Genomic DNA, 24,004 nt, shown 5'->3' on the forward strand with positions numbered 1-24,004 from the left:
TTGGTTGGTCATAAACATTTTGAGACACTAACTGGTTTTACACCTTACCAGCTACACTTTGACATTTGAGTACATTACTGGGGTATGGGTCCTTTGATACAATTCCTTTAAGGGTTTTTAGCAAATTGGAATCTGCCTGTTACAGCAGGAATAAAGTGATATATTTGTCTTATGGCTCATATAATTGGCACAACTCAATAAAAACAGTTTGTCAGAAGAGTAAACGGGCAGATTTCAGTGAACGAACTCCGCTGCAGCCAAAAACAAGCCCTGCAGCGAAACGTACCGCTGGGGAGCTTTAGAAGTCACAAATACAATTAAAAAGTCAAATTTTCCTTCTCAAGCAAGTGTTTCAAAGTGTTGTTGTGTTTTTCCAAACATAACTTTTTTTTGTTTTGTTTTGGAAAGCATACAATACATATTAATGTTACAGTAGGACAGTAGGATTTTGTCAGCAAGACCACAGGCATCCTACATGTTTTTGTTGTTGTTTCTGTTTTATTATTTTATTTTATTTAATGTATCCTGATGTTGTGCATTGTTTTCTGATACTGTGTGGATGACTATTGCAGTGCTAAATACAGACTTATTCTGCTTTGTAATAATCATATTAATAATAATAATGTTTTACTTGATGCTCTCTCTCCATATATATGTATCTTTCTGTAATATCAGTTGAATACTGGCCTGATTTAAATCCTTTCAGTTCAGACATGATTGAAGGCCTGGGTTTCATTGCAGTTACTTAATAAAAAATAACTTGTCCATCTGTGGATTCATCTGAGAAGTGTCCTGGGCTTGGGTGACCGCTGTGCTGATGTGCAGAAGGACTGACTGCTGTCTGTCTGTCTGTCTGTCTGTCGTTGACGCGCAGCCGTGAACTCGCTGCTGGAGTCGGCCTGGTCTCGGCAGGGGATATCCCGGGGTGTGTGAGCTGGCACATGGGTGACATATGGCAGGAGCTCCAAGACGAAGACAATATGTCGGCTGTCTGAACCCCTCCTGTGTCAGCAATGTTCAGATGGCCTGTTAGTCTCGTGAATTAAAGGGCTGCGATGCCGATATAATGGGGTTCCTGGGTTGCTAATAACTCTTGAGCTGACTGGAGAGAAATCTGTGTGAAGCTAATCTGCCGTTATTTACAACGTTATACCAGACCTGGTAATTATTGTGTTGAGATAAGAAAATGAGTACACCTATGATCCCTTCATTTGTTTAAAATCGTGTCTGTGCAAATGCTATCAATTGTGTATGTAAACTGTTTTATTTAAATCATGAATTATTGAAATGGAGACCCATAAAAGCCTAGGTGAGCAACAACACAAATTACACCGATCAGCTATAACATTATGACCACTGACAGGTGAAGTGAATAACACTGATAATCTCGTTATCATGGTTTCTGTCAGTGGGTGGGATATATTAGGCAGCAAGTGAACATTTTGTCCTCAAAGTTGATGTGTTAGAAGCAGGACAAATGGGCAGCATAAGGATCTGAGCGACTTTGACAAGGGCTAAATTGTGATGCTAGACGACTGGGTCAGAGCATCTCCAAAACTGCAGCTCTTGTGGGCTGTTCCCGGTCTGCAGTGGTCAGTACCTATCAAAAGTGGTCCAAGGAAGGACAATCGGTGAACCAACAGACGAGCTACTGTAGCTCAAATTGCTGAAAAAGTTAATGCTGGTTCTGATAGAAAGGTGTCAGAACACACAGTGCATCGCAGTTTGTTGCGTATGGGGCTGTGTAAAGTTCAAGGTGTTGACTTGGCCTTCAAATTCCCAAGATCTCAATCCAATCGAGCATCTGTGGGATGTGCTGGACAAACAAGTCCGATCCATGGAGGCCCCACCTCGCAACTTACAGGACTTAAAGGATCTGCTGCTAACGTCTTGGTGCCAGATACCACAGCAGACCTTCAGAATATTAGGCAGGTGGTCATAATGTTATGGCTGATCGGTGTATATTACTGATGATTTTCAGTTTTTGTCTTGGGTATCCTTACACTGACGCTGTTTGTTGACCGTGAAAAAGCATGTCTGAAGCACGTCCAAAAACAGCAAACTTCTTCTGTAACAAACACAGAGGCAAGAGTAGCTTTACACCTGGTTTCTCTCCCTGTGGTCTGGTAAATGCATCCTTCTGTGTTTTGTTGTCGGTGACCTGTGCGGTTTCTTTGCTCCAGGGATGTGTAGAAACCTGTGGGAGTTCTGTTCATCCTCTTAACAGCTCTGCCCCTTTAAACAGTGTGTGTGTGTGTGTGTGTGTGTGTGTGTGTGTGTGTCTTTCCCCTGGGTCCCCATCTCCCTGGCCTTGTTGTTGCGCGCGGGTTTGTACCTGCCTGACTCAATTACACTCATGAATCATTCAGCCGTCTGTTCACTTCCTGATGACAGAGCCCTGGATTAAATGCCCTTCCTGTCTGAAATATTAAACACCTGGTAGTTTTTATTAGGCATGTTTCCCGTGCGCTGGCCCTCCCTATTGGGAAGGAATGTCATTCATCAGAAGGCCAATTGGCAAGGTGAAAACTGTCTGCGTCTCGGAGAGATTAGCGATGGCTTTAGCGATGGTTTGCTGTGACCTGGTTTGACAGAATTAGGCTTTCACCACGCAAAAAAATAAGAAGGAAAAAGTGAAATCAATACTAATAAAGCAGCACATGCATATTAATTAAACTATTGGTGGTGTTCAGCAGCCAGGAAATGGATCTTGTACCATAGAATTTGAGTTTTTGCCAATGCCTTTACCTGTTTTATTTCTTGAAGACACTTGCCTAAACCAACCTAGTCCTGTTGGAGAAGTTCTGTATCACAGAACAATCCCTTTTAATAGCTGTGAGAAATTATCTTGCTATAAATATCTTTTTAAGTTAGTTTTTGATCCCAATACAACGAAACGGAAGTAAACAATTGACTCTAAACAGTTCAGACTGAAGATTTATTAGATTAAAGTCTACATAGATTTAAAATTATGTTAATGCTCGTTTCTTATTGTTCTTCTCTTAGTGTCAGTGTTGTGGGACTCCAATCACTGGTGCCCTCAATCTCCTTATCTGAGACATTGCTAACTTGTCAGTCAGTGTCCAAATAAAGCTGGGATTTGTTAGATTACTCCCTGACCTCCTGCTGTGAGCGTGGCCTATGGGAAGGTGGGGGTTATTGCTGGACAGCCTGCCGAATGAGAGTGACAGCAATGCTCATAGCAAGCAATCTATATTCACAGCTATAGACGGAGCTCGTGGTTTTGTAATAAACAAATGTGTTGCTTTTGAAAGTGCATTTGTAGAATGTAGGCCAGAGGACGATCTCCTGTAGGGATGTTAAGTGCGTCATATTTGATGTCTTGTTTCCGTTTCTCTTTCCCCCCTCCAGTGTTGTCAATGCCCAAACAAAGAATGGTGCCACACCCCTTTACCTGGCTTGTCAAGAGGGCCACTTGGAGGCCATCCAATACCTGGTGAAGGACTGCGGGGCGCAGCCTCGAATTCGAGCCAATGACGGGATGACACCTCTGCACGCCGCCGCCCAGATGGGACACAATACTGTCATTGTCTGGCTGGTAGGTGTCCACTGGCACAGAGGACACAGGGGCCACTGGGCTTCCCATAAGTCCATTTTATGAATCCATCAAAATTGTTTACATTGTAACCTAGACACCTTCAAAACGATCAGGCCAACGAAACCCAAACAAAGTGAAGCTTCATGTCATCGTTGTTGCGGTTTGCTAAGTGCAGAGCTTGTGTTTGTCCCTGTTCTGCCCAGATGAGCTTCACAGACATCAGCCTGACAGACCGGGACAATGACGGTGCCACTGCCATGCACTTTGCGGCCAGTCGTGGCCACGCCAAGGTCCTGAGCTGGCTGCTGCTTCACGGAGGAGAGATCAGCAACGACAGCTGGGGAGGGACCCCCCTGCACGACGCCGCCGAGAACGGGGAGCTGGAGGTAGGCCAGATTCAGATGTATGTAACTGTTAGATAAAAATAACAATCATTTTACTACCTCCTCCTCCTCTTCTAAGACATTATTAATGTGTTTTAGTGTGACTACAGCTGTAAAGACGTCGATGACACCTGGTCTCTTTCCTTTCTGTTGGCAGTGTTGTCAGATCCTGGTGGTAAACGGAGTGGACCTGGGCATCAAAGACCAGGACGGCTACTCTGCGGCAGACCTGGCCGAGTACAACGGCTACCCCCAGTGTGCCAAGTACCTGCGCACTGTGGAGAACATGGTGAGAAGCACAGCCAGCAACAAGGCACGTGCCGGCCACGGTGACTTCCTGTTTACAAGGGTCACATGCTTCCTCGCTGTAGACACAACTGTGGGTCTGTGTGCTCACGGGCACATCTGGATTGTGCGCATACGTGTTCAGCTCGGATAGTCCACACTCCCAGCACTGCACTTGGGAGAATAGTGCACATACAGGGCTGTTCTTTGTGTGTGTGGGGGGAGTTGTTTTTAACAGAAGACACACACACAAAGGAACTCAATACAGGTCATTCTAAAGTCAGACGATACCGAGCATACATTTCAAAGCAGTGCTAATTTGTTTCAGTCTACTTCCAACTTCCCATTAGTAATTCAAAGTATCTGTGTTGTTTCAAAGATTTGAGACTAATGTATATACTTTTAGGGAATTTCAGATTAACAGTTGTACTGCAGTGTACCCACGTTTTTGCAGAGACATCAAATATTCAAATATATGCAAATTTGTGTTGTGAAAACGTGCATTAGGATAAAAGTCATCTGAACATCTGGATATATACTGCACTCTATCAGTCTTTAGTTGTATGTGTTTCTCTGTAAACTGTGCTGTTTTCATCCGAGGATGGCCCGGGACAGTTTCCCACCCACTTTTGACTTTGTACCTTCCTCCACCTGCTTCGAACAATCACGCCAACCGGCCTTTCTAATTACAAGAAGGATAATTATTTAAAAAACTGACAGGAGGTGCTCCGCTCAACAGCAGTACAATTCCCAGTTCATTTTCCTTCAGCCCGAGCTGTATTTTTATCTCCCCACCTCTTGGGAGAACAGTTACATTTTTTCCTGCACCTAGAGAGGTGCGAATTAGTGTGTTATTTCATCTGGTACCTACAAGATGTACAGTATGAACGGAGGAGAGGAGCAGAGACGTGGCTCTGAAATAAAGCACCTTCGGGTTTGATACAGAAGACCTGGCTGGGGGGGGCTGAAGCCAGATGGGTGCTGGAAACGTAAGGACGGATTTGCTATACTCTTTATATTTTCCTGTTGGTTTTGTGCTGAAAAGATGTTGTGAAGCTGAAAGTTGTTTACTGCAGACCTGTCACCAGTTATTGCTTAGGAACGATCGCTAGCGGAGCTGAACCGGGATCGTTAAGATCGTTTGCTTTTGTGTGGGACAGATGCCATGCATAAGACAACACAAGCCTCTGTAGTTCTGTTCATTTCTAATCATAAATTGAGATTAGAATTAATTAGAAATGTGCAACGTTAGCTCGCTTTGAGTGCCCCGGCGAGATTGTGTGGCTCGGGTTAATGCTTCAAAGCAATATAGGGAGAATCTGCGAATCTCTACACTTCCCTTTGGGCGCCATAAACCTCACAATGTGTCGGCTTTCACTTGCCTGAAAGCGTTATTAATCTGACAATCGCGGTTTGTGTTTGATTTGTTGACTAAAACAACCACACAGATATTTCAAGTGGGGAAAAAAACAGGATTACATAACAATGTCCCGCCATCGTCATTATTAATTAACTCTCCCGTGTGTCTCGTGTAGTAATAAGGGTTGCACGTTGTATAACGACTTAACTGAAATTGACATGTTAAGATATTGCTACTACATCCAGGAATACCAAAGCTATCTGGTGTGCTGTATTGTGTGTTCAGTTTTATTAAAGAATATCAGCGAAGTTATAAAGATTGTTAGTGTGTAAGTGTGTCTGTCATAAAGGTGCCCTAACAGTGTAACTCTTCTAAAGCCTGTAAAATTAGCAGTTTATGCACCTGACCTTTCCCTGAAGTGTAATAACTTCAACATTAAACGCTGCGCTGTGTTGCTTTTTTCATATCTGTTCTGGGAGGAGGAGGAGAATTAATATTGCTGGTGAGTAAGTTTGCTTTGTTGCATCACTTGAGCCTCCCGACTGATGGCGAATGTCCGCACTGTCGCCCCCCACAGAGCGTGGAGCACCGTGTCCTCTCCCGGGACCCCTCGGCTGACCTGGAGTACAAGCAGCCGGACTCGGGCCTCTCCTCCCCCAACACCACCCTCTCCTCCGCCCAGCCGGCGCGCTTCGACATGGGCTCCCCCTCTAGCACCCTCTCCAACTATGATTCCTGCAGCTCCAGCCAGTCCAGCACCGGGGAGAAGAGGAGCGGGGCCCCCCCAGGCCGCAACCCCCCAGGTCAGTACACCCCGGCTGGGAGCGTCAGCGCAGCGCAACAGTGCAGTGGACAGAACATTTATTTTTATTAATTAATTTAATTATTATTAATAATCATTTATTTATTTATTGGCAGGCGCCTTTATCCAGGTTGCACAAGCATGACAAAAATGCAGCAATACAATGCAATACAAAATTCAAATGAATGAATACAAAGTACAATTTAAAGAAATCCAAAAGTGCAAAAGTACAGTTCATGGAAAATACAAAGCATGCATCCTCGTTCAAAGAGCTCACCAGGGCAGACAATGATGATAATGCATTGTAAAAGCAACTAGAAATAATGCATTGCCATCGAAACGGATCAACACACAAGGGCGCACTGCTGAAAGGTTAACGACAACTCCGATTACAGCCACACTCGCCATCAGGAGCTTTGGAGATGCAAAACCTTTAACGAAAAAAGCTGACAAACGCCCTTTGCAAGACTTAGGAAACATTGCCTGCCATTTCGTCCCACTGAGCTCCATACAAGTTTTGCACAATGCAGATAATATGCCCTGCAGAGAGTGGATGCACTGAGGGCCTGTCCCTTTACACCCTGCTGCAGTTTGGTGTCCAGCAGACAAACATACCAGCCTAATCTATTGTTCTGGTATGCTATACGCTTGAGATCTGTCTTTCTTTACCATCCCGGGACAAGTGACTTTTTTCTGCGTGGCTAATGCACCATGTGGTTCCTTTTATCGGTGAACAATGATGGGAACAGCTCTGTCAGTTGGAGTGGAAGATTCCATATGTTGAATATATACCCTGTGCCGTTCTCTAAAGCTGCTGCTCCCGTTGTGAAAAGACACGCATTGCCATCTAGTGGACACATGGGAACCTGCACCCATTAAACCTCTAAATATAGAGGCTGTCTTTGTGCTTGCTGGTGTTATTGACAGTTTCCGTTCATGAATGAGAATCAAGTGGTCTGAGTTCTGCAGTAACAATATGTAAATGTAATGTGTTAGAAAAGAAATGTGTGTGTTGATGAATGCATGGGTTCCTGGACTCATCTTGTGCTGTGTGTATTGAAGGGCAATCCGAGACGGCCATCACAGACATGCAGACCTACATGGACATGCTGAACCCCGACCTAAGCGCCGGAGCCCCGAAGAAGGAGGTGCTGAATCCCAGAGCCCCTCCCCCCCCGCCGGACTTCCCTCCCCCGCCACCGCCGCCTCCCCCGCCCGCCACGGCCCCCGCGCCGCCCCCGTCGCCGCCCAGCTACCCTGCGCCCAACCCCCCCGACGACCAGCCCTCCGCCGAGATCTACCTGAAGGTGAAGAGCAATCTGCGGCACGTGGAGAACGAGGCCCTGAAGACGGAGGTGAGGCCGGCGCTCGGCACTTTGCACCCCCACACTCTGAACGCCACACCTGGGACCCTACAAACCCCCCACCCACAGCCACTCAACACAGCAGCAGACACACAGGAGGCTTGTAAAGTTAGAGAAGACCGAAAAACTAAGAAAAGCCCATTATATTGCTGAAGAGCGTGGATATTGCCAAGATTACTAATGCTAGTTAACCTTAACATTTTATATTGCAGCTCAATAGATATTTGTGTATGTAGAAACATTATTAAACTTCTCTCTTTGCCAGTTATGTATGGTATGCATAATCAGATTTTTTTTATATATATACCTCCCATGTATGTTGACACAGTGACAGCACATCAATCGCAAATCTTCTGGCAAATAATCTGTCCCTGGAGATTTGAGTCGTTCTTATTAAATTCAGTGGTGGCTTATTGCAGCAGGATGTGAGCTGATCAAAGCAGCCCCTTAGCCTCCTGGACATAATAGCGAATCCTCTCTGTCCGTGGTCTGCAGCCCCGGCTGGAGGTTGGGTGGAGAGGCCCAAGCCCCCCCTGTTTATAGGTGTCTCCAATCAGTGGCTGAAGATCATGCTCATCGCGAGTAATTACGCACACAAACCGCTCGAATTTAGCAATTGAGAGCTTGCGTTTCATGCAATCCCGGACACCCCCGCGCCCCTCCGAGAGCAGGGTTGGATACGCCTGTTTTATCTGATCCACAATGGGTCGTGTTATCTGTAACCTGTAGGTGTTGTTCAGCTCAGGACTGAGACCAACATTTCAAAGTGCGGGACAGAGCTTTAACGCTGGAAGCAAAATGTAAAACCTCAGAAAGAAGAGTCATTGTTCACCGGCAAGCTGGCACCAGTCTTTATGCCCTGTCAGAGGTCTTTGTAAGGCTTATGCATATGCTAAATTAATGTCTTCATTCAAATGTGGACATGAAAATAAACACACAGGTCTGAGTGTCTGTCTCCCAGGAGGGAAGTGCTGATACAATAATCTGCATACGTGCAAGATGGTCCATTCCACTGATTGTCTTGCACGTGTGCAGCCCTTCCGAAACAAATATCCAAGCTGTTGCTGTTTTCTGCAGAAGCTTGGGTCACAAAATCAACTACCCCAGCATAAATGTAGACTTTTTATGGTAATAAACCGTTTCAATAAGAATCCACCTTCCGTAACTGACGCACTTTAATTGATTACAGTATTACAGTTACAATCATTCTGTATGCTGCAGTCTATAATTCTCCACATTTGGGCCCTACAGTATTTAACTTCCGTGCAGATCCAGTGCTGTGTGGTCTGTGCTGTTGAAAACGAGTGAATGTGATCAGCTGTTTTGAAGACAGGAGTAATTGGACACTGCTGATAACTCTCAATGATAAACCACATGTCGATATGCAACGACAAATCCAAAGCAGGATGCAGTACGGCTTCGGCATCTAAACAGAATTTCCCGAGCTTCGGTTTGCAAGATCAGACGCTTACATATATTTCTTATTTTATTTAAGCAACTACTTTAACCCTCATGCCTGCACCGAGCAGCTGCATCACTCGATACTTTAGGGTTAGATCAAATCTCCAGCTGAGGTAGTGTCTCTTTAAAGACCCCAGAGCTGCAGCGCTGGGAATACAAACTGCAGCCTTACGTAAGAATATTTACATACAGGGAGCATGAGCAGTGCAAGCAAATAGCCTTGCACTTAGACGAATCTTGCACTTGGGTGCAGAATATTCTACTGTACTGAGAAGGTTTTTCTTACAAAGCATGCCTTCTAGTTTCATATGTAGCCATGTTGCACAGTACATCTGTCCCACAAAGCAAGACTAGGGAAAGTAGGGCTTCTCTTCACTGGGCCATAAAAATGAGCTGCAAACTAACACCCCCGTGCACCTCTGTGTCCATCCAGCTCAGATTATAACGGAGGCTTCAGAAGGAAAACGCAGCACTGGAAAGTTACTGGGGCGAAACGGCACAGATTCCCAGAGGGGTTAGGGACAGCAGAGCCGGGCAGTCAATTGAGGTTTTCTGCACTAATCACTTCAGTGTCTGTGCATTGAACAACGCCCCCGGCCTTTCACTACAGGGAGGATGAGAGGGGATCCGAACAATGCAGTAATTGTGCCCCTTTCGTTAATGAGGCTCTTCATTACCGGTTTCCGTGTTTTGTTTTCTCCCCGCGTTCTGATGAGGCCTGTGATGGCTGGGTTTTAATTCCGTTAATTGATCCGAGAGGAGAGTTGAAATGGTGCAGGTCTAGGTTAAAAAAGCAACTAAAAAAGGCTTTAAAGGTTAGTGCCACACGATGATCGCTCACAGGCAGCTCAGCGTATTTATCAGATCACTGATATCAGAAAACTTCACTCTTAAATGGCCCCATTTCTATCAGAATAGCGGAAGCCCAGTCCTAACCTTTGGAAATCACTGTATCATCTCTTTTTCTGTTCCAACCCAACTCTTTTAATTGTTTAATTGCTAGACTTAATGAGCCCTTAATTGAACTGTTTTCTTAATCGTCTTGCTATTTGTGCCTCCGGTTCCTCGACGTCTGAGATGCCTCACTGTAGGTGTGTCGGTGCCAAGATGTCGAGCGCAAACCAACCTGAACTTGCGTAATAAACTGCCCCGCTCTGTTAAACCCAACTACTCAAACAACTCTTTAATTAGGCCGCCACTTAACGATGCACAGACACAGGTGGCCATTATATTGTGTCGATCACTCCCGGCTCCAGCATTGTTAATGCAGTGTGGCTCAACTGGTTAAATTCCCGACATCTGCTCATGGAAAACGGCTCATCTCCGTGAGAGGAGCGTTCTGACACCCAACACATGGTACAGTGTCACGGTTATGTTCTAATGCCAAATGATCGTATTAAGAGCTGGAATCGGGTGGTTTGATTGTGTTGTTGGGTTAAAAAAGGCTTTTTTCGAGCTTATTGATTAATTAAAGGGTTTGTGAGCTTGTGTGCTCAAATGGGGAACGAAAAGCTAGAAGGGAGAATGCTAAAGCTTCTGTCATTTGTTCGGGGGATCCTAATATACCTGGTCTGAGTGACTTTGGCTTTCAGATTGGTCTATTTTGTGAGGGGGTGAAAGGTTAATGTATAGATATGTGTGTTCTGCTCATTTACACAAATCCCCAGGAAAAAAAAAAAAAACAATTGTGGCCTCAAGGGGAGCTCCAGGCATCTACACCTACAACACAGGACACATGAATTGTGTGTGTGTGGCCTTTAAAAAGAAAACTGTCAGGAAAAACAGGACCAACTTCTATTCCCAGCAAAAGTGGAAAGTGTATCTGTTGTAAAATGATTTTAAATTGTAATACAACTGCCATATTCTATATTTAACACTTTATACAGCTGCAAATTAATTACACAAATACCAGAAAACAACTTTTGTATTGTCGGTTTTCTGTTATCTATACATTTAGTATAACAGTAGTGTTGTGTGGGGGTTCTCTCTTGATCAGACTCCATTGCGGGGGGGTGTGGAGTGTGCGGCGAGTCCTGTTGTGCCAGTGAGTGCCAGGGTTCCTGCGGGAGAGGTTTTAATTAGCGGAGCCCCGGGGGCCCACCCTCCCACCTGCGCCCGGGCCCAGGTAATGATCCCAGGGCCAGTGATCATTAACAATTAAACACACTGCTGCACTCGGGGACACAAAGAGATACTGTTAATTGAGGTCGATGAAGGAGAGGTGAAAGCGCTGGAACAATGACATACGCGCACACAAAAGACACGGGGAAAGACAATATGTCCACCGCAGAACAGACACGGGAATACACTTTTATGCCTTTCCGGAAACGGTGGGGAGGGAATTCTAGAACCAGCGCCGGAATGAATGGATTGCTTGCGGAGCTCCGCCGGCGTGAACCACGCACCATGTTTTATCAATTTAAGTAAATCTTCAAATTATAACTGTCCGCATCAATTGCAGACGGCATACACTACAAGTAAAATGATCTCAAGCGTAATAACATTATACTCTATGATAGCTTTACACCTTTTATGTCATTGTATGCAAAAATCATTTAAATTAGATTTAAAATGTGTTTTCCGGACACCAAATCACCTTAGGTACATGATGAGGTTTGAAGTGACAGCTCTGGAAAGCTTTGAAGGGCCTATTAAAAACGTTTCAACCAGAGCCTGTTTGTTTTGTAGCAAGCAGGGAGGCTGGGGAGAAGTTTATGAACTGCTGAAGGGTCTATATACAGCCTCGCTAATACAGAGGCAGGAATTGTCAGTGTAGACCCTTTACACACACTCCCTGGGGCGGACAGTCAGGGTGGTGCTTTTGCTGAACAGTAGTGGCTCATCGAAGTCAGTCTGTTTTAAACGATGTGTTTTCTTTTGCTTTTATCTTGTTGCTATAGGCACAGGAAGCACCTGCCGCCTGGATTTGTAATTCGAGCGCTCCGACAAGGAGGGGGTTAACCTGTACGTCACCAGCATCTGAATTGATTGTATATCTATATGTATCAGCTTACTGACTCAGAACAGCCTGGCTTCTCGCTCGAACACTGAGCCAATACGCCCGACCTTACGGCTCCACATTAGGGTGGGATCCCTCCTTCAATATTGTCGGAGCCTATTATATTCCCATCAGAACGTCACCGTTAACAGGGGCTGGGTAAGGATTCAAAATAACGATACGTTGGTAATCGCCATCCCCTGCGTTTCAATGGACCGTGTGACATCACGCCTGTGTGTGTATCGAGTGATATCCCCGAGGCGTGAACTATGTGTCTTATCACCGGTTACCCTACCACTACTCCCCATAGGTTTCCAAAGCAAAGGTGCCTTCTGGTGCCCAATATGGCTCAGCCAACAAACGGGACAAGAAAACAAGATGTCAAATGCAGTTTTACTCTCGATATTCCAAAGCGAAAGATCTACTTTTGTGGCATAGTTTCCTTATCAGTCATTTATCCTCTCGACACAAAGTGTTTGTTCACAGGATTTGATTGGGTTGAATGTGATGCCTCTGATGTGTTGTCTCTCCATTAAAAACACTGCAATACTTTGCGATAACCTGCGCTCTATAGTTCTGTATCTAAAATATCCATGCACACATTTTTTTGTTGTTGTTTTGTTGTCTCTGTGTATGCCTGTGCAGAGCGTGTTTGCGTACATCTGCAGTCCCCAGAAGTCTTTGCATGCAACCTCCTGCATGTCAAACAAATGATTTAAGGCATGTTTGTTAGTTACCAAATAAATAGTGTCTAGTCGCAAATGCCAGCTATTCCTTTTCCACCAGAAATATAAACTGTTGTTGTCCAGAAGCAGAGCCCATTTATTACATAAGACAAATCAACATCTTTGTTTTTTTTTACACAGGAGCCCAGAAATCTCTCAGTCTTAGCACTGCAAGCCTCTGCCCTGCTCTTTATTTACTGCTTTGCATGCAAGCGACCGGAGCCAGAGCCCTGTGATTGGCCGGGCTGCGAGCAGTGATGTCACAGGGCTGCGATGTGATAGGTGTGGTTTATTGATGAAGGCCCTGGGTAAAGTGAGAGGCCAGGTAGAGTGATACAGGTATCAGGGGCTGGAGATCTGGTGACACTTGGGCTCACAGCGCCGCTGGGCTTTTGTTCAGCTCTGTCAACACAAGGAACTGTAGGCAGGCAGTCGAGGAACTCGGAAAGGTAAGGGGGGATGAACACTGGAGTCTCTGCATAGATGCTGCTTTTATTCATTGTGCGGCTTTTGCGGTTGATTGTGAAATGATCCCGTTGTAGTTTAGCAAAATCTCCAGCTGTTTATCGCGAAGTGACCTCAGATTAGTTCGGTTTGATTTGTGTAATCAGCTGCTGGTTAATTTTGATATTATTGTGGTTCATTTATTTGTGCTGTTTCTTTTTCTCCCAAATTAAAAACACGTCCTTTAAATGTTAGTGTAGAAATATCTCACTGACCGAGGAGATGTAGGGGCTTTTAATGTCATTCTTAATCACTGTGGGTTACTGGAACTTGCCAATATATTAACTGAAACCTGGTCTCCTTTTTAAATGAAGGAATAAGCCTGGAAATGATAACTGTGTTTTGAATGTGTTCTTAATTATTAGTGGGGGCTTCCCTGATCTATGCAGCATTATAATTGTTCTTCGGTGAACTCTGTCAGTCTCGAGAGCAGGGCGATGCTGTAGTTTCACATAGTGTTGCTTCATTTACTGGTATTGTGGGAACTCTGAGCTGTTAAAGGGTATTAAAATCAGCATCCTAGTGTGACTTTTTCTGCACTCTAGTTTGTAATAAATATTAGGCATTGCAGAAATGAATGTCTTCATATATTTCAAATATCACTTGTGTATCAACAGAATGATGCTATTTAAGATGGTTTAGATAGGATTATTTTTGTATTTACAGACCTTTCCTTAGAGGGCATGTATAACAGTGCAGTTCTTCACACAATGCATTATGCAACAGGTCTTGGGTGTTCGTATTTGCTGTTTTTATACACAAATACAGAGACATGGCAGTGGGCACAGTGACCCACCATTCAAACACACGCTCCGGTTCTATACCTTTAAATAACTGCTTTACGGCTTAATCCTTCAAATAATAATTCCGTGCAGTTTCCTGGCTTTGCGCAGACAGGAGGCAGACAAGTTGTTCTCTGGAAAGACTTGAGTGAAAAGGCTCATTAGGTTACATTTATCCTTTAAAACATTCATATTAATCTCGGGCTCGCTGACAAGCTGTCGTGAGAGGCTGCTGTTTTTACTTTGATTGTCATTTTCCATGCAAATGAAGCATTCCAGCCAAAATTGGAAGAATAAAGAAAAAACTACTTGAGTGGAAGCTAGGCTGAGACGACATTATTATGATGAGGATTATTTCTATTGTCATTATTAAGGGCTTTGAAGCCCTGAGTAAATAGTTGTACCCTCAAACACTGCACTGCCCTGCACTCCTCTATGCCTGGGGCCATGCTCTGGGCTTTTGTTTTCTGCGATAAAGAGATGTGGTGGCACACGCACATCTAAACTGTGGGAACAAAGGGGAATCACTGACCAGAAATAGGATATGCAGCCCACGAAGCACTGGCCGGTAAATGCTAAAAAATATGTAAATAACTCCTTCAAATTGTGTAAGGGCCTGTTATTTACAGGTGTCTTTATGTTATCCAAACTGAGTCAGAGATCTGTTAATAAAAAAACAGATAAAGAGCAACACTCCATTCTGCATGAAGTCAAATTGTGGTTTTCTTATCTGGCCCGTTGGTGGAAATATGAGGACTCGCGTGCCGACACATATTCAATTTTTCTTTATTCTGAAATTTGTTCCACTTCAGTAGGAAGTTACTGGTGAAAGAAACATCCCAATGTATTACTAAGAACTTCTATAAAGCATATTCTCAATGCAAATGCAAGATTTATTCAATACTTCACATGAACTGCAGCCTTGACTGGATAGGTGTCCGTGACCTTTTATCATTGTGATCTGAAATGCTCAGGGGAGTGTTTTAGAGGAAAACCAAAATCATGCAATAAGTAATCTGCCCGTCTACAAAGTAGCAATCGCTGTCTGAACTTCATGGTAAAGTTAGCAATGCAAATGCCAGCTTTGCATTAGGAAAATGCAAGACGGGCAGTGAAAACAAGCTGTGGCGTGGCCTCAGAGACTCTAGAAAGCTGACAATGTAACCATAAATTGTGACAACATATTGTTATAAAGGGTCTAAATTGTGTTTTCAACACCATGTCTGGGTCCTAGAGCGGTTGTAGTTTAAACGGCGTAGAGACGCAATCTCTTTCAGATCCTGAGATTTCCACAAACTTCCACTCTGACTTTGTCCACCGAAGGAAATTACTTCTAAAACTTTGAATATCTGGACTCTCTCTCCACTTCTATCACAGACGCTGTCCAAAAGTGCACAACCAACGCTTTACAATTGTAATGTCGGCTAGTGCCTCTTGTTTCCTGATATGTATGTGAGATTTGTCTGTGTGTTTACTCTGAGGATTTATGTCCAGCAACAAAAGGACAAAAAAAGACAAAAAAATAGCGACGCCTGTGAATATCCTGTTGGAGTGCGCAGCTTCATCTGGGAGCGAACGGCCTGGGTTCAGGTGTTCGTGATGCTAACTAGCAGGACATGCATCCGAGTTCCTTCATCCTCTTTGCCAGTGGCTGTCTAATCCCGTGATGCAAGTAAAGGGAGCTTAGGAGGAATATTGTCGTGCAGACGAAAGTCGTGAACGGTCCTTTTGTTTCGGTTGTGCGGAGTAAAGCTGCTCCCACACTGGTCACATGAGCCTGCTGATCCGGCCTAAAGCCACCAGAAAGACGGGAAACAGCCTAGTCTTTATGCAACCTTGGACTATCGGGATTTTGTCAGAGACTGAATTCACTGTCATGTATAGATATATAAAATGTGTATGTGTGTGTGTAAATTCAATACATTCATTCACCTAAATCACATTATGAGAACAGGTATTCAAATCCAATCCATCTTCCCGTTTCTGCTCGAGGCCTCGGCAACGATTTTAGACTCTGCTTTAATCTCTTGTTGAACACGATTACACCTCTCTCTCCCCTGCATCGCCCCGTGTCTGTGGCAGCTGACGCCAGGAGACGGCACCCCCGAAAGACTGCGCCGGGTCGACTCCAATAGGAAATCCCGTAACTTCAACAAGCAGCCCAGCACCGGGGATTACTACAAGGCCCTGGGCAGCGACACGGCCGACCAACGCGGGAGCAAAGTCATGGCGCCCAACGAGGAGGTACGGGAGCTGCGGCGGGGGTCCGCGGTGAACACCATTGCAGAGTTATTATAGCAAGACGAGGAGTTATTTGCGAGCGTGACCCATGTAATAGAGAACAGCAAGAGTGTAGCCCCTGTCCAAGCATTTTCTGTCTAGTTTTCTGAGTGGCACAGTGCAGTGGCTGCGGGAGCCACTCTTCCCATGAGCCCTTGAGCACTCTTTTCACAGAGCGTAACAGCCAGCCAAGCGTCCATTCAACTCGTACACTAGAGGAGGTCAATCCAGGCCATACAAGTCCAGCTCTCATTTTCAGATCATCTGCAGATCTATTTCCTGGTCACTGTGGTCGGGATATTTTAATATACTTCTATGATTAAACTGCAGCAGAACTGTGTTCTTGGCAGCCTGTTAGGTTTGGTTGTGCTAATGTGCTAACTCATTAATTTGCAGTTCTCGTGTTTATGGTGTTTAGTCAGTCAGTCACTGGGATTTGTGGTTAAGGAAACATCAGATAAATATTTATTGTAGTTTGATATGTTTCAGCTAATAATAATACGGAACGCTACAGATTAAATAAATTAAGTAATCATTATTACTTCTACTATGACAATATTTGTCCTTTTACTTAGTCCTGTTTTTTAATTTCACACTAATGAAAGGGTGAATTAGGAGTAATGAGCTGCTTTTTAGTTATAAGACACCGGTGGTGCCGCAGCAATGAAAAGTAGGGAATGTAGATATAATGTAAAACTTTTTTTTGTGGTAACTCATATGTCAGATAAAAATGCTCAAAGCATTCAGCGGACATAAAAATAGTTTATGCATAAAGACGGTGTTCCGACCAGACACTGGATCTGAGAAATAACTCCTCTCCAGGTGCCCACTAAAAAGTTAAATGGAAAAAATGGTGTGAATTTCTATTTACATCTGTCATTTGGCCCTTAATCTTGTTTATTTTCCCCTTGAAGTACTAGCACTAGCCTTAGGGTGCTCTATGCAAACTGTGACTTTGACATTTGTTTGCACATTTGTATATTTTTCTGTAAGGCTTCTTCATGTTGCTAGGGCATCTTAAAAACATTGATTCAGTCTCTGTCACATCATAATTAAAACTGGATAACTAACCATTCAGAAGGGAGTAGGTCATTAATGCCTTTCAGTTATGTGTGCATTACTGCAAGAGAGTATGATACTACAGTTACACTACAGTTTAAAGGTTAAAGGTTACGGTTAAAAGGATAACGACTCAATCCCTAGAAAAAATAAGGAAAAAAAACTCATGGAATTTCTTCAGGAGATAAGAAATAATCTCAGGAATAAGTATTATGGACTTGTATTCCACGTAATCTTCTCTGAGCCAATTATATTCTCTCTGGACTTCATCTGCCTCTCGGTCTAGCAGATGGCTGCTCATATCAGCTGATGGACCATGCTAATCAACTGTTCGATGGGAGCGTGCCTGCCGATGCAAAGTCTAGAGTTCATGAACGTTTTGTTGATTTAATTTTAGCTGGAGGACTTATAGGGCTGCAGGGCTAACGATGGCAATCAAATGACTTGTTACCCACTGTGATGATGCGTTACATAATACGCCGGCAGGGAACAGCGCAGAAAAGTTACAGTGCTGGCAGTAGATATTGCTTTTTATATTAAATTCCCTATCATTGTTAAGATATGAATGGTTGGTCCTTATTTATTAAGATCTGATTTCTGATTATAATAATGCTGTCTTTGAAAGTCATTGGGATTTCTGTATAGCGAAGGCATGCTCACATTCCCTTCTTCCCCTTCTTGGGCGGTTTAGACTGAAAGCCAAGTGGTCAAATTAAATCCAGGTATGTGAGTCATATCACACCACAACCTCTTGTAACAGAAGCTAGTTTACAGCGGTGTACATTACAACAGCAAAGGTTAATGTTGTTGAAACACTAGTTACTTTTGTCTCCTCACCCGTATAATTCAACTGATCTTGTGTGTTCGATATTGATGGGCGTTGCTATATAATTATTTTTGTAGCAAAGGTTTGTGGAAAAAAACAGTGCCGGTCCGCATTGGTCCTGGAGAGAGATGACAAAGGATGTGTATTTTCTCCTCCGTCCTCCGCAGGGTTCCCTGTTGTTGGAGGAGCCAGCGGACAGCCAGCAGAACAGAGCTGCCCAAGAGATGCCCCCCCCACCTCCTCCTCCGCCTCTCCCCGAGAGCCAGTCCACCCCTCCGCCTCCTCCTCCCCTGCCCTCCGACAGCTCGGCGCCCCAGTACAACATGACCCAGCGCCGGCCGTCCTCCTCCTCCGGAAGTAAGTGCCCGTGTCCGCCCCCTCTCCCGCGGTGTCCGTGCCCTAGCGAACACTGCCGCCCAGACAGTCTCGCGGCTGTGGAGAATAAAAGTCAGGCCAAGTACCTCCTGGACAGATGCCAATATGCCAACCGTAAGCGATTCCTAGTCGTTCAGACGTATTTACTAAACGCTGGCAGCAATGTGGACAAGTATAATTTCCTTGAGAGCAGAACTGGCCGAGGCATGAGAAAAACCTGAGACATCCTGGGCTTCCAATGTGAATAACTGATGACCTATTTATGTAACAGAGTCTACTATTACCTGGAAGGCAGGTCTTGTGTTCAGCAATTCTCTTAATTGTTCTGCAGCACCGGCACTGTGACGAATACGGTGGCAATATTGCTTTTTCAGCAGTCTCAGTAAAGGGGGAGAAGTGAAATGTAGTTCAACAATATTTACAAGGCAAAGCAGAGTGATTCAGTTGAGCTTTCCTAGTTCAGTAGACGCTCTGGAACACTCAGAGATAGTGTTCTGATAAAAAAGACACAGTGAAGAAAACAGTATTCAAAGTCAAGGCTGTTATCTATGTGGTTGACCAACAGATCAATGCCTTCACTGTGGACAGCAAGGGGTGCAGTGAATTATACAGCTGGTACTGATTAATATGATTATGCAAATCCCTGCTTTCTCATCGGCTCCCTTTCACAACCATGTGTGGGCACCTAACCTCTGTCCAAATCTCTGTAAAGGAGATCATGAGGTGCATGCACCCTGAAAAATGAACAGAGTCCAGACTGTGACGTTCGAGAGAGGATCTAACTAGTGTAGCACACCACAGCGAGTGGTAATAAGTGACGAGCATAAGTGACGAGCTCTCTACACCGAGCTACTGCAGCATCGCTGTCACGGAGGCGTGTGAATGAGCGGCTCATTGGACGGGTTCAGGGAGGTCTCTGCTGGGAAGAGATTTTCACCTTATACTCCTTTACGGAGAACATTGCTCAAGAAAAATGGTAACTTGACTGTGGGTTATTGCTTGACAACTATAGCTGCAATGCACAGAAGGACCACTGGGTTGTGTATGTCGTGAAATATCCTGTCAGGTACTTGAAAGTATTGTGGAACTTGAGGGGTCATTGGAAATTGTCCTGAAGAAAGGTTTATCTGATTCCCTGGGGTTATAGTGCTGCTCATTTTAATTTAGGTTGTTTGGGCTGGTGACAGGATATTACTTTTATGTGGTTTACTATCCTGTGTATGGAGGGTGATGTTGTAGATTTGTCATTGTCTTGCTTTAACATCAAAGTCCCGGGTGATTTGTTATAATCCTTACACACACTTAAGTGTAACTTACCAGTCATCCGAATACTGCTAAACTCTGTTATTCTTTTGTTTTGATTTGTTTTAGTATTGGGAGCTGTGGAAAACGCTTTTATGGAACAGTTCAGTTACAGAAACCCATTTCAGATGTGAAATTCCTGAAGGAATTTTCTATAATTGCTTTAAACAGGATATCATGTATTCAATGCATTTCCCATTTTCTCCTCTTTCAGCGGCCATTGTATACTACGCTTGTCTCTGTTAAAAGGGTTTCATTACTACAGATGCTCTGGTTTCCATATCAGCTTTTTGTTTAGGCCACAGCTCATAGCCACGAGGCAGGAAAACGACACTCACTCCCTGCTCGACTGGCAAGTGTCTCTTACAACCTCTGCTGCATCCCCTGAATACAATTGTTGGGGTGTTTTGATTGGTTTAAACACTGGCCTCTGCAGTGAAATAAAAATAATCCAGTTCTAACACATTTCAGTGCTCCGAAGAATCAAGCCTAAAGGAAAAGAGCAGCAACCAAAGGTCCGGTTCATCTGAGCTGCCCTTCACATCACTCCTGTTCCGAAAGGACTGTTTGGGTGTGAAAGATTACTTTTTATAACCAGCCGATGTCACTAACAAGCTTTTCTTTTTTTTTTTTTCTTCTCTTCCCGTGGTTCTGTCCTTCACCCCTGCATTTCTAATCTCCGTCCTTCTCTTACCTGTCACCACCCCCATTCTTCCTCTCTCCGTGTGGGTGGGGTGCCCTGCGTTTCCCTCCCGGCTGACTGCGCCATCCCTGCCACCTCTTTTTATCGCCCTTTCCATCCCCATCGCTCGCTTTGTCATCACGGCGGCCTGCGCTGTCACTGCTCTCTCCTTCCAAACCTCTCTGCCACGTCTGCTTTCACCCTAGACGCGAACGCACTCAGGCAAATGAAAAGTAAGTACAGAGACTGTGTAGCTACTCTGTAGGTCTCTCTCTTCACATCTGTCTGTAGAGTTGCCGACGCCATTATCGGCACATTTATCCAGGACTTTTCCCATCTTTTTCCCGTTCAGCCCGAGCCGACTGGGATGCATTAGTTAAAATAATCTGTGTCACTGAGCACTCTAACTGCGATCTGCAGGAGAACAGGGAGAAAGGGATTATACTGATTATAAGCTGCTAATATTAGGATTCCTTGAGATTTCAAAACGGACACTGTGGGGCCCAGACTTCAGTGGCATCCTTTTGCTGGTCTACGCTGCGCAAGTTAAATCCCTCAAAGCAGGGTTGAGGCAGGGATATAGGGGGCAAAACACAGAGGAAGAAGAATCCTTGAAATGTGTTTTAGGACGATGACTTTTGGACTGAATGGCGGGTGGTTTTGCTCAATGCAGTGACAAGAAGAGTAGGCCGGATGGGGTGGGGTTAGCGTGCTTTACCTTTAAGAGGAGACCTTTTGTCGTTTTCCCAGAAGTCTGTTCAGAGTCCAGACACCTGCTGTTCCATTGTGACGGGGCCTTTGCTGAATATTTAATCGTGCTTTATTGTTGTCTGTTCTGCTGGGTGGATCCTAAGGGAGAGTGCTTCTCTCAGCCACCTGTTGCAGTTCCACCTCCTGCCAGCAACCCTTTACCAATACCAGCGTCTCTCTGTGCCTTCGTTCACCCTCTTTCAAGCATAAACCATAAAGAGTCGTCACACATTTGCTGTGGCACGCTTAGAAACGGATTACCTGACTATCTCCGAGGACCTGGATATTTAGATTTGCCTGGACAGAGTAGCGAAAGGTAGGCTGGCTGGCCGTGTTGGGAAGTTTGTTTCTTGTTTATGCTTTTGTTTTTAACCATTTCCCATTGATTGCTGTAGGGATGATCGTGCTGCTTTGTGTGTGAGGTCTAGAGATCATCCTAATATGATATTCTGTGGATAATAGAGAGCTTAAACAAAAAGCGTTACTGGAAGCAATGGGACACACGCATCATTGACTAATTATCTCAAAGTGTAGGTACGGTTCTGTGAATGGGTGTCTGGATGGGGCAAGATCTGTGATACAGCATTAGGACCAGCCCAGTCTTTGTGTGGCAGCACCGAGGAGCATCCCAACATCTTGATGCCTGCAGAGTTTTTTCATCTTCTAAGCTTTTCTTCATTTTTTTTAATGAAGAAAGCTATCTTCTTTTTCCCACCTGGAAAGAGGGCCACTTTGAGGAAGAATGCAGGTAGTTGCTGACAATGGTCATATTGTTAAGATGTTTTCTTCTAACTGGGCAATGTCACATCTTGTGTCTATATGCGTTTCATAGGTGATGAATTTGAAATAAAGTACAGGTACGTCAGCTAGACATTTTGAAAAATACATTTCTGCGGGACAGATTTGGTCTGGAAGATCGGTGATTTATAATGTTACCTATTTTCTGGACATCAGATTGGAGGAGAAGTGGAAAACCTGCATTGATGTTAAGGGACATAAAACTGAATATAAATCTGTTGAAGTTGTATTCCCATCTTCTTTTTGGATTGCCTTCCTATCAAAAAGGTTTGGGGGCATGTGCTGTTATCATAAGATGTGTCTTGTGGTTTATGTGACATGAAAAGCCGTATTTGTTCGCCGAATTATTCGTCAAAGACACCCGTTTCCAGCGAAGGTGTTCTTTCAGTTCACAGCTCAATCACAGGTCTGTTCGGTGTATAATCCATCAAGCCCTCTGCCAGGGGCTATAACAATCGCTGTGAAACTCTGCCTCTGTGTCTTGATCCAGGAGTTGTTGATGATGTGAGTGGCTAGCCATGTGCCCAGTAAAGTTGGCGACTGTGTGCCATGTTTCAGATGCTAATCCAACACACGAGCAGCTGCTGTGCTGTTTGGTTTCTGACGGAGGAGGAGGGGGAGGTGTGTGCAGGAGAGAGAGGGATGGAGGCGGAGAGGTTGGGGGGGAGCTACTAAATCTGTTCCGAGTTTGGCAGCCGCTCCGTGTCATCGCTAATTACAGTTGATTCCTTTAGATTCCCCGGGCCCTGATAGGCTCCCCATAGCTGCACTTCATTCTCCCAGAAAGCGAGCGAGAGAAGGAGGGAGAGGGAGTGAAAGAGCCACTTTAGTCTCGGCCAGCCTTTGTCCGTTGCGTTGAAGTCATCCGAGTCTTGGGGACTCAGGCAGAGGCATGAAAGACCGATAGACTTGTAAGTTGGTGCTCCTGTTCAGAAGAGACTCGTTCTTGCCAACAGCAGGTGATGTCGCTTTTGGTTTTCTATGCTTACCTGTTAATGTAGACCATGATTTTGTTGATGGGGGTGGCAGGGGAATGTGTGTGTACTTTCAGATTTGCGTTTTAATTTAACGGGGCAACTTTAAATGACAATTTGTCTTCTGGAACGCAGTCGGATTTGAATTGAAAGTGCTGTCCCCTGCAGTACGGTAGGGTTGCTCAGATAATACAAAAGTTCTCTGAGCACTAAGTTGGATTTCTCTTCTTCAATAGGTTTGGATGCATTTCAAATAATTTTTAGAGTAAATGACGTAATATTTCTATAATTACTGATCACAAAAAACAAAACCGATGTTTCTGAAATGCCCTACGTATGTTTGGTTTAGCTTGTATTCAAGTGTTGTCAGTTAGTATTGAAAGACTTGTACGTGTTTTTGTCTTAATTCAAAGGGACCGTTGTGCTAATGATGATGGAGGTTGACTTCATTTGAGATTGATGATTTTTACCATAATTACAGATGAACAAAGCGCTATTAAGTTCAAAGTGTTCGTCCTTAAAATTGGAAGCAAACAAAAATGTTTATTTTCTAGGTTACTCAATTCTCCCTACAGAAAGCTGCATGTACATGGTAATCTATTATTTAGTTAATGGTTTTAAAAAACTGCCCTGTTGTGTTATCCCCCCCCCTCCCCAAAGTCTTGCAAAAGTCCTAGACAAAACGGCTTTTGTTCCGGGTATTAAAAATCAGGAGCAGAATGAAAATGAGTCAGA

The 24,004-nt window shown here is 44.4% G+C and overlaps 1 protein-coding gene across 2 annotated transcripts in view; it reads left to right on the plus strand.

Moving 5' to 3' along the window:
• Nucleotides 1-24,004, plus strand: part of espn (espin) — a 49,097-nt gene that overhangs the window by 10,083 nt on the left and 15,010 nt on the right. For both annotated transcript variants that reach the window (XM_066690730.1, XM_066690731.1), the window contains exons 3-9: nt 3,373-3,559; nt 3,763-3,945; nt 4,100-4,231; nt 6,165-6,390; nt 7,452-7,744; nt 16,306-16,467; nt 18,556-18,745. In XM_066690730.1, coding sequence (XP_066546827.1) covers nt 3,373-3,559; nt 3,763-3,945; nt 4,100-4,231; nt 6,165-6,390; nt 7,452-7,744; nt 16,306-16,467; nt 18,556-18,745 — 1,373 coding nt within the window. The remainder of the gene's footprint in view (nt 1-3,372; nt 3,560-3,762; nt 3,946-4,099; nt 4,232-6,164; nt 6,391-7,451; nt 7,745-16,305; nt 16,468-18,555; nt 18,746-24,004) is intronic.

This window comes from Amia ocellicauda, chromosome 18 (assembly GCF_036373705.1).
Source record: "Amia ocellicauda isolate fAmiCal2 chromosome 18, fAmiCal2.hap1, whole genome shotgun sequence".
NCBI lineage: Eukaryota > Metazoa > Chordata > Actinopteri > Amiiformes > Amiidae > Amia > Amia ocellicauda.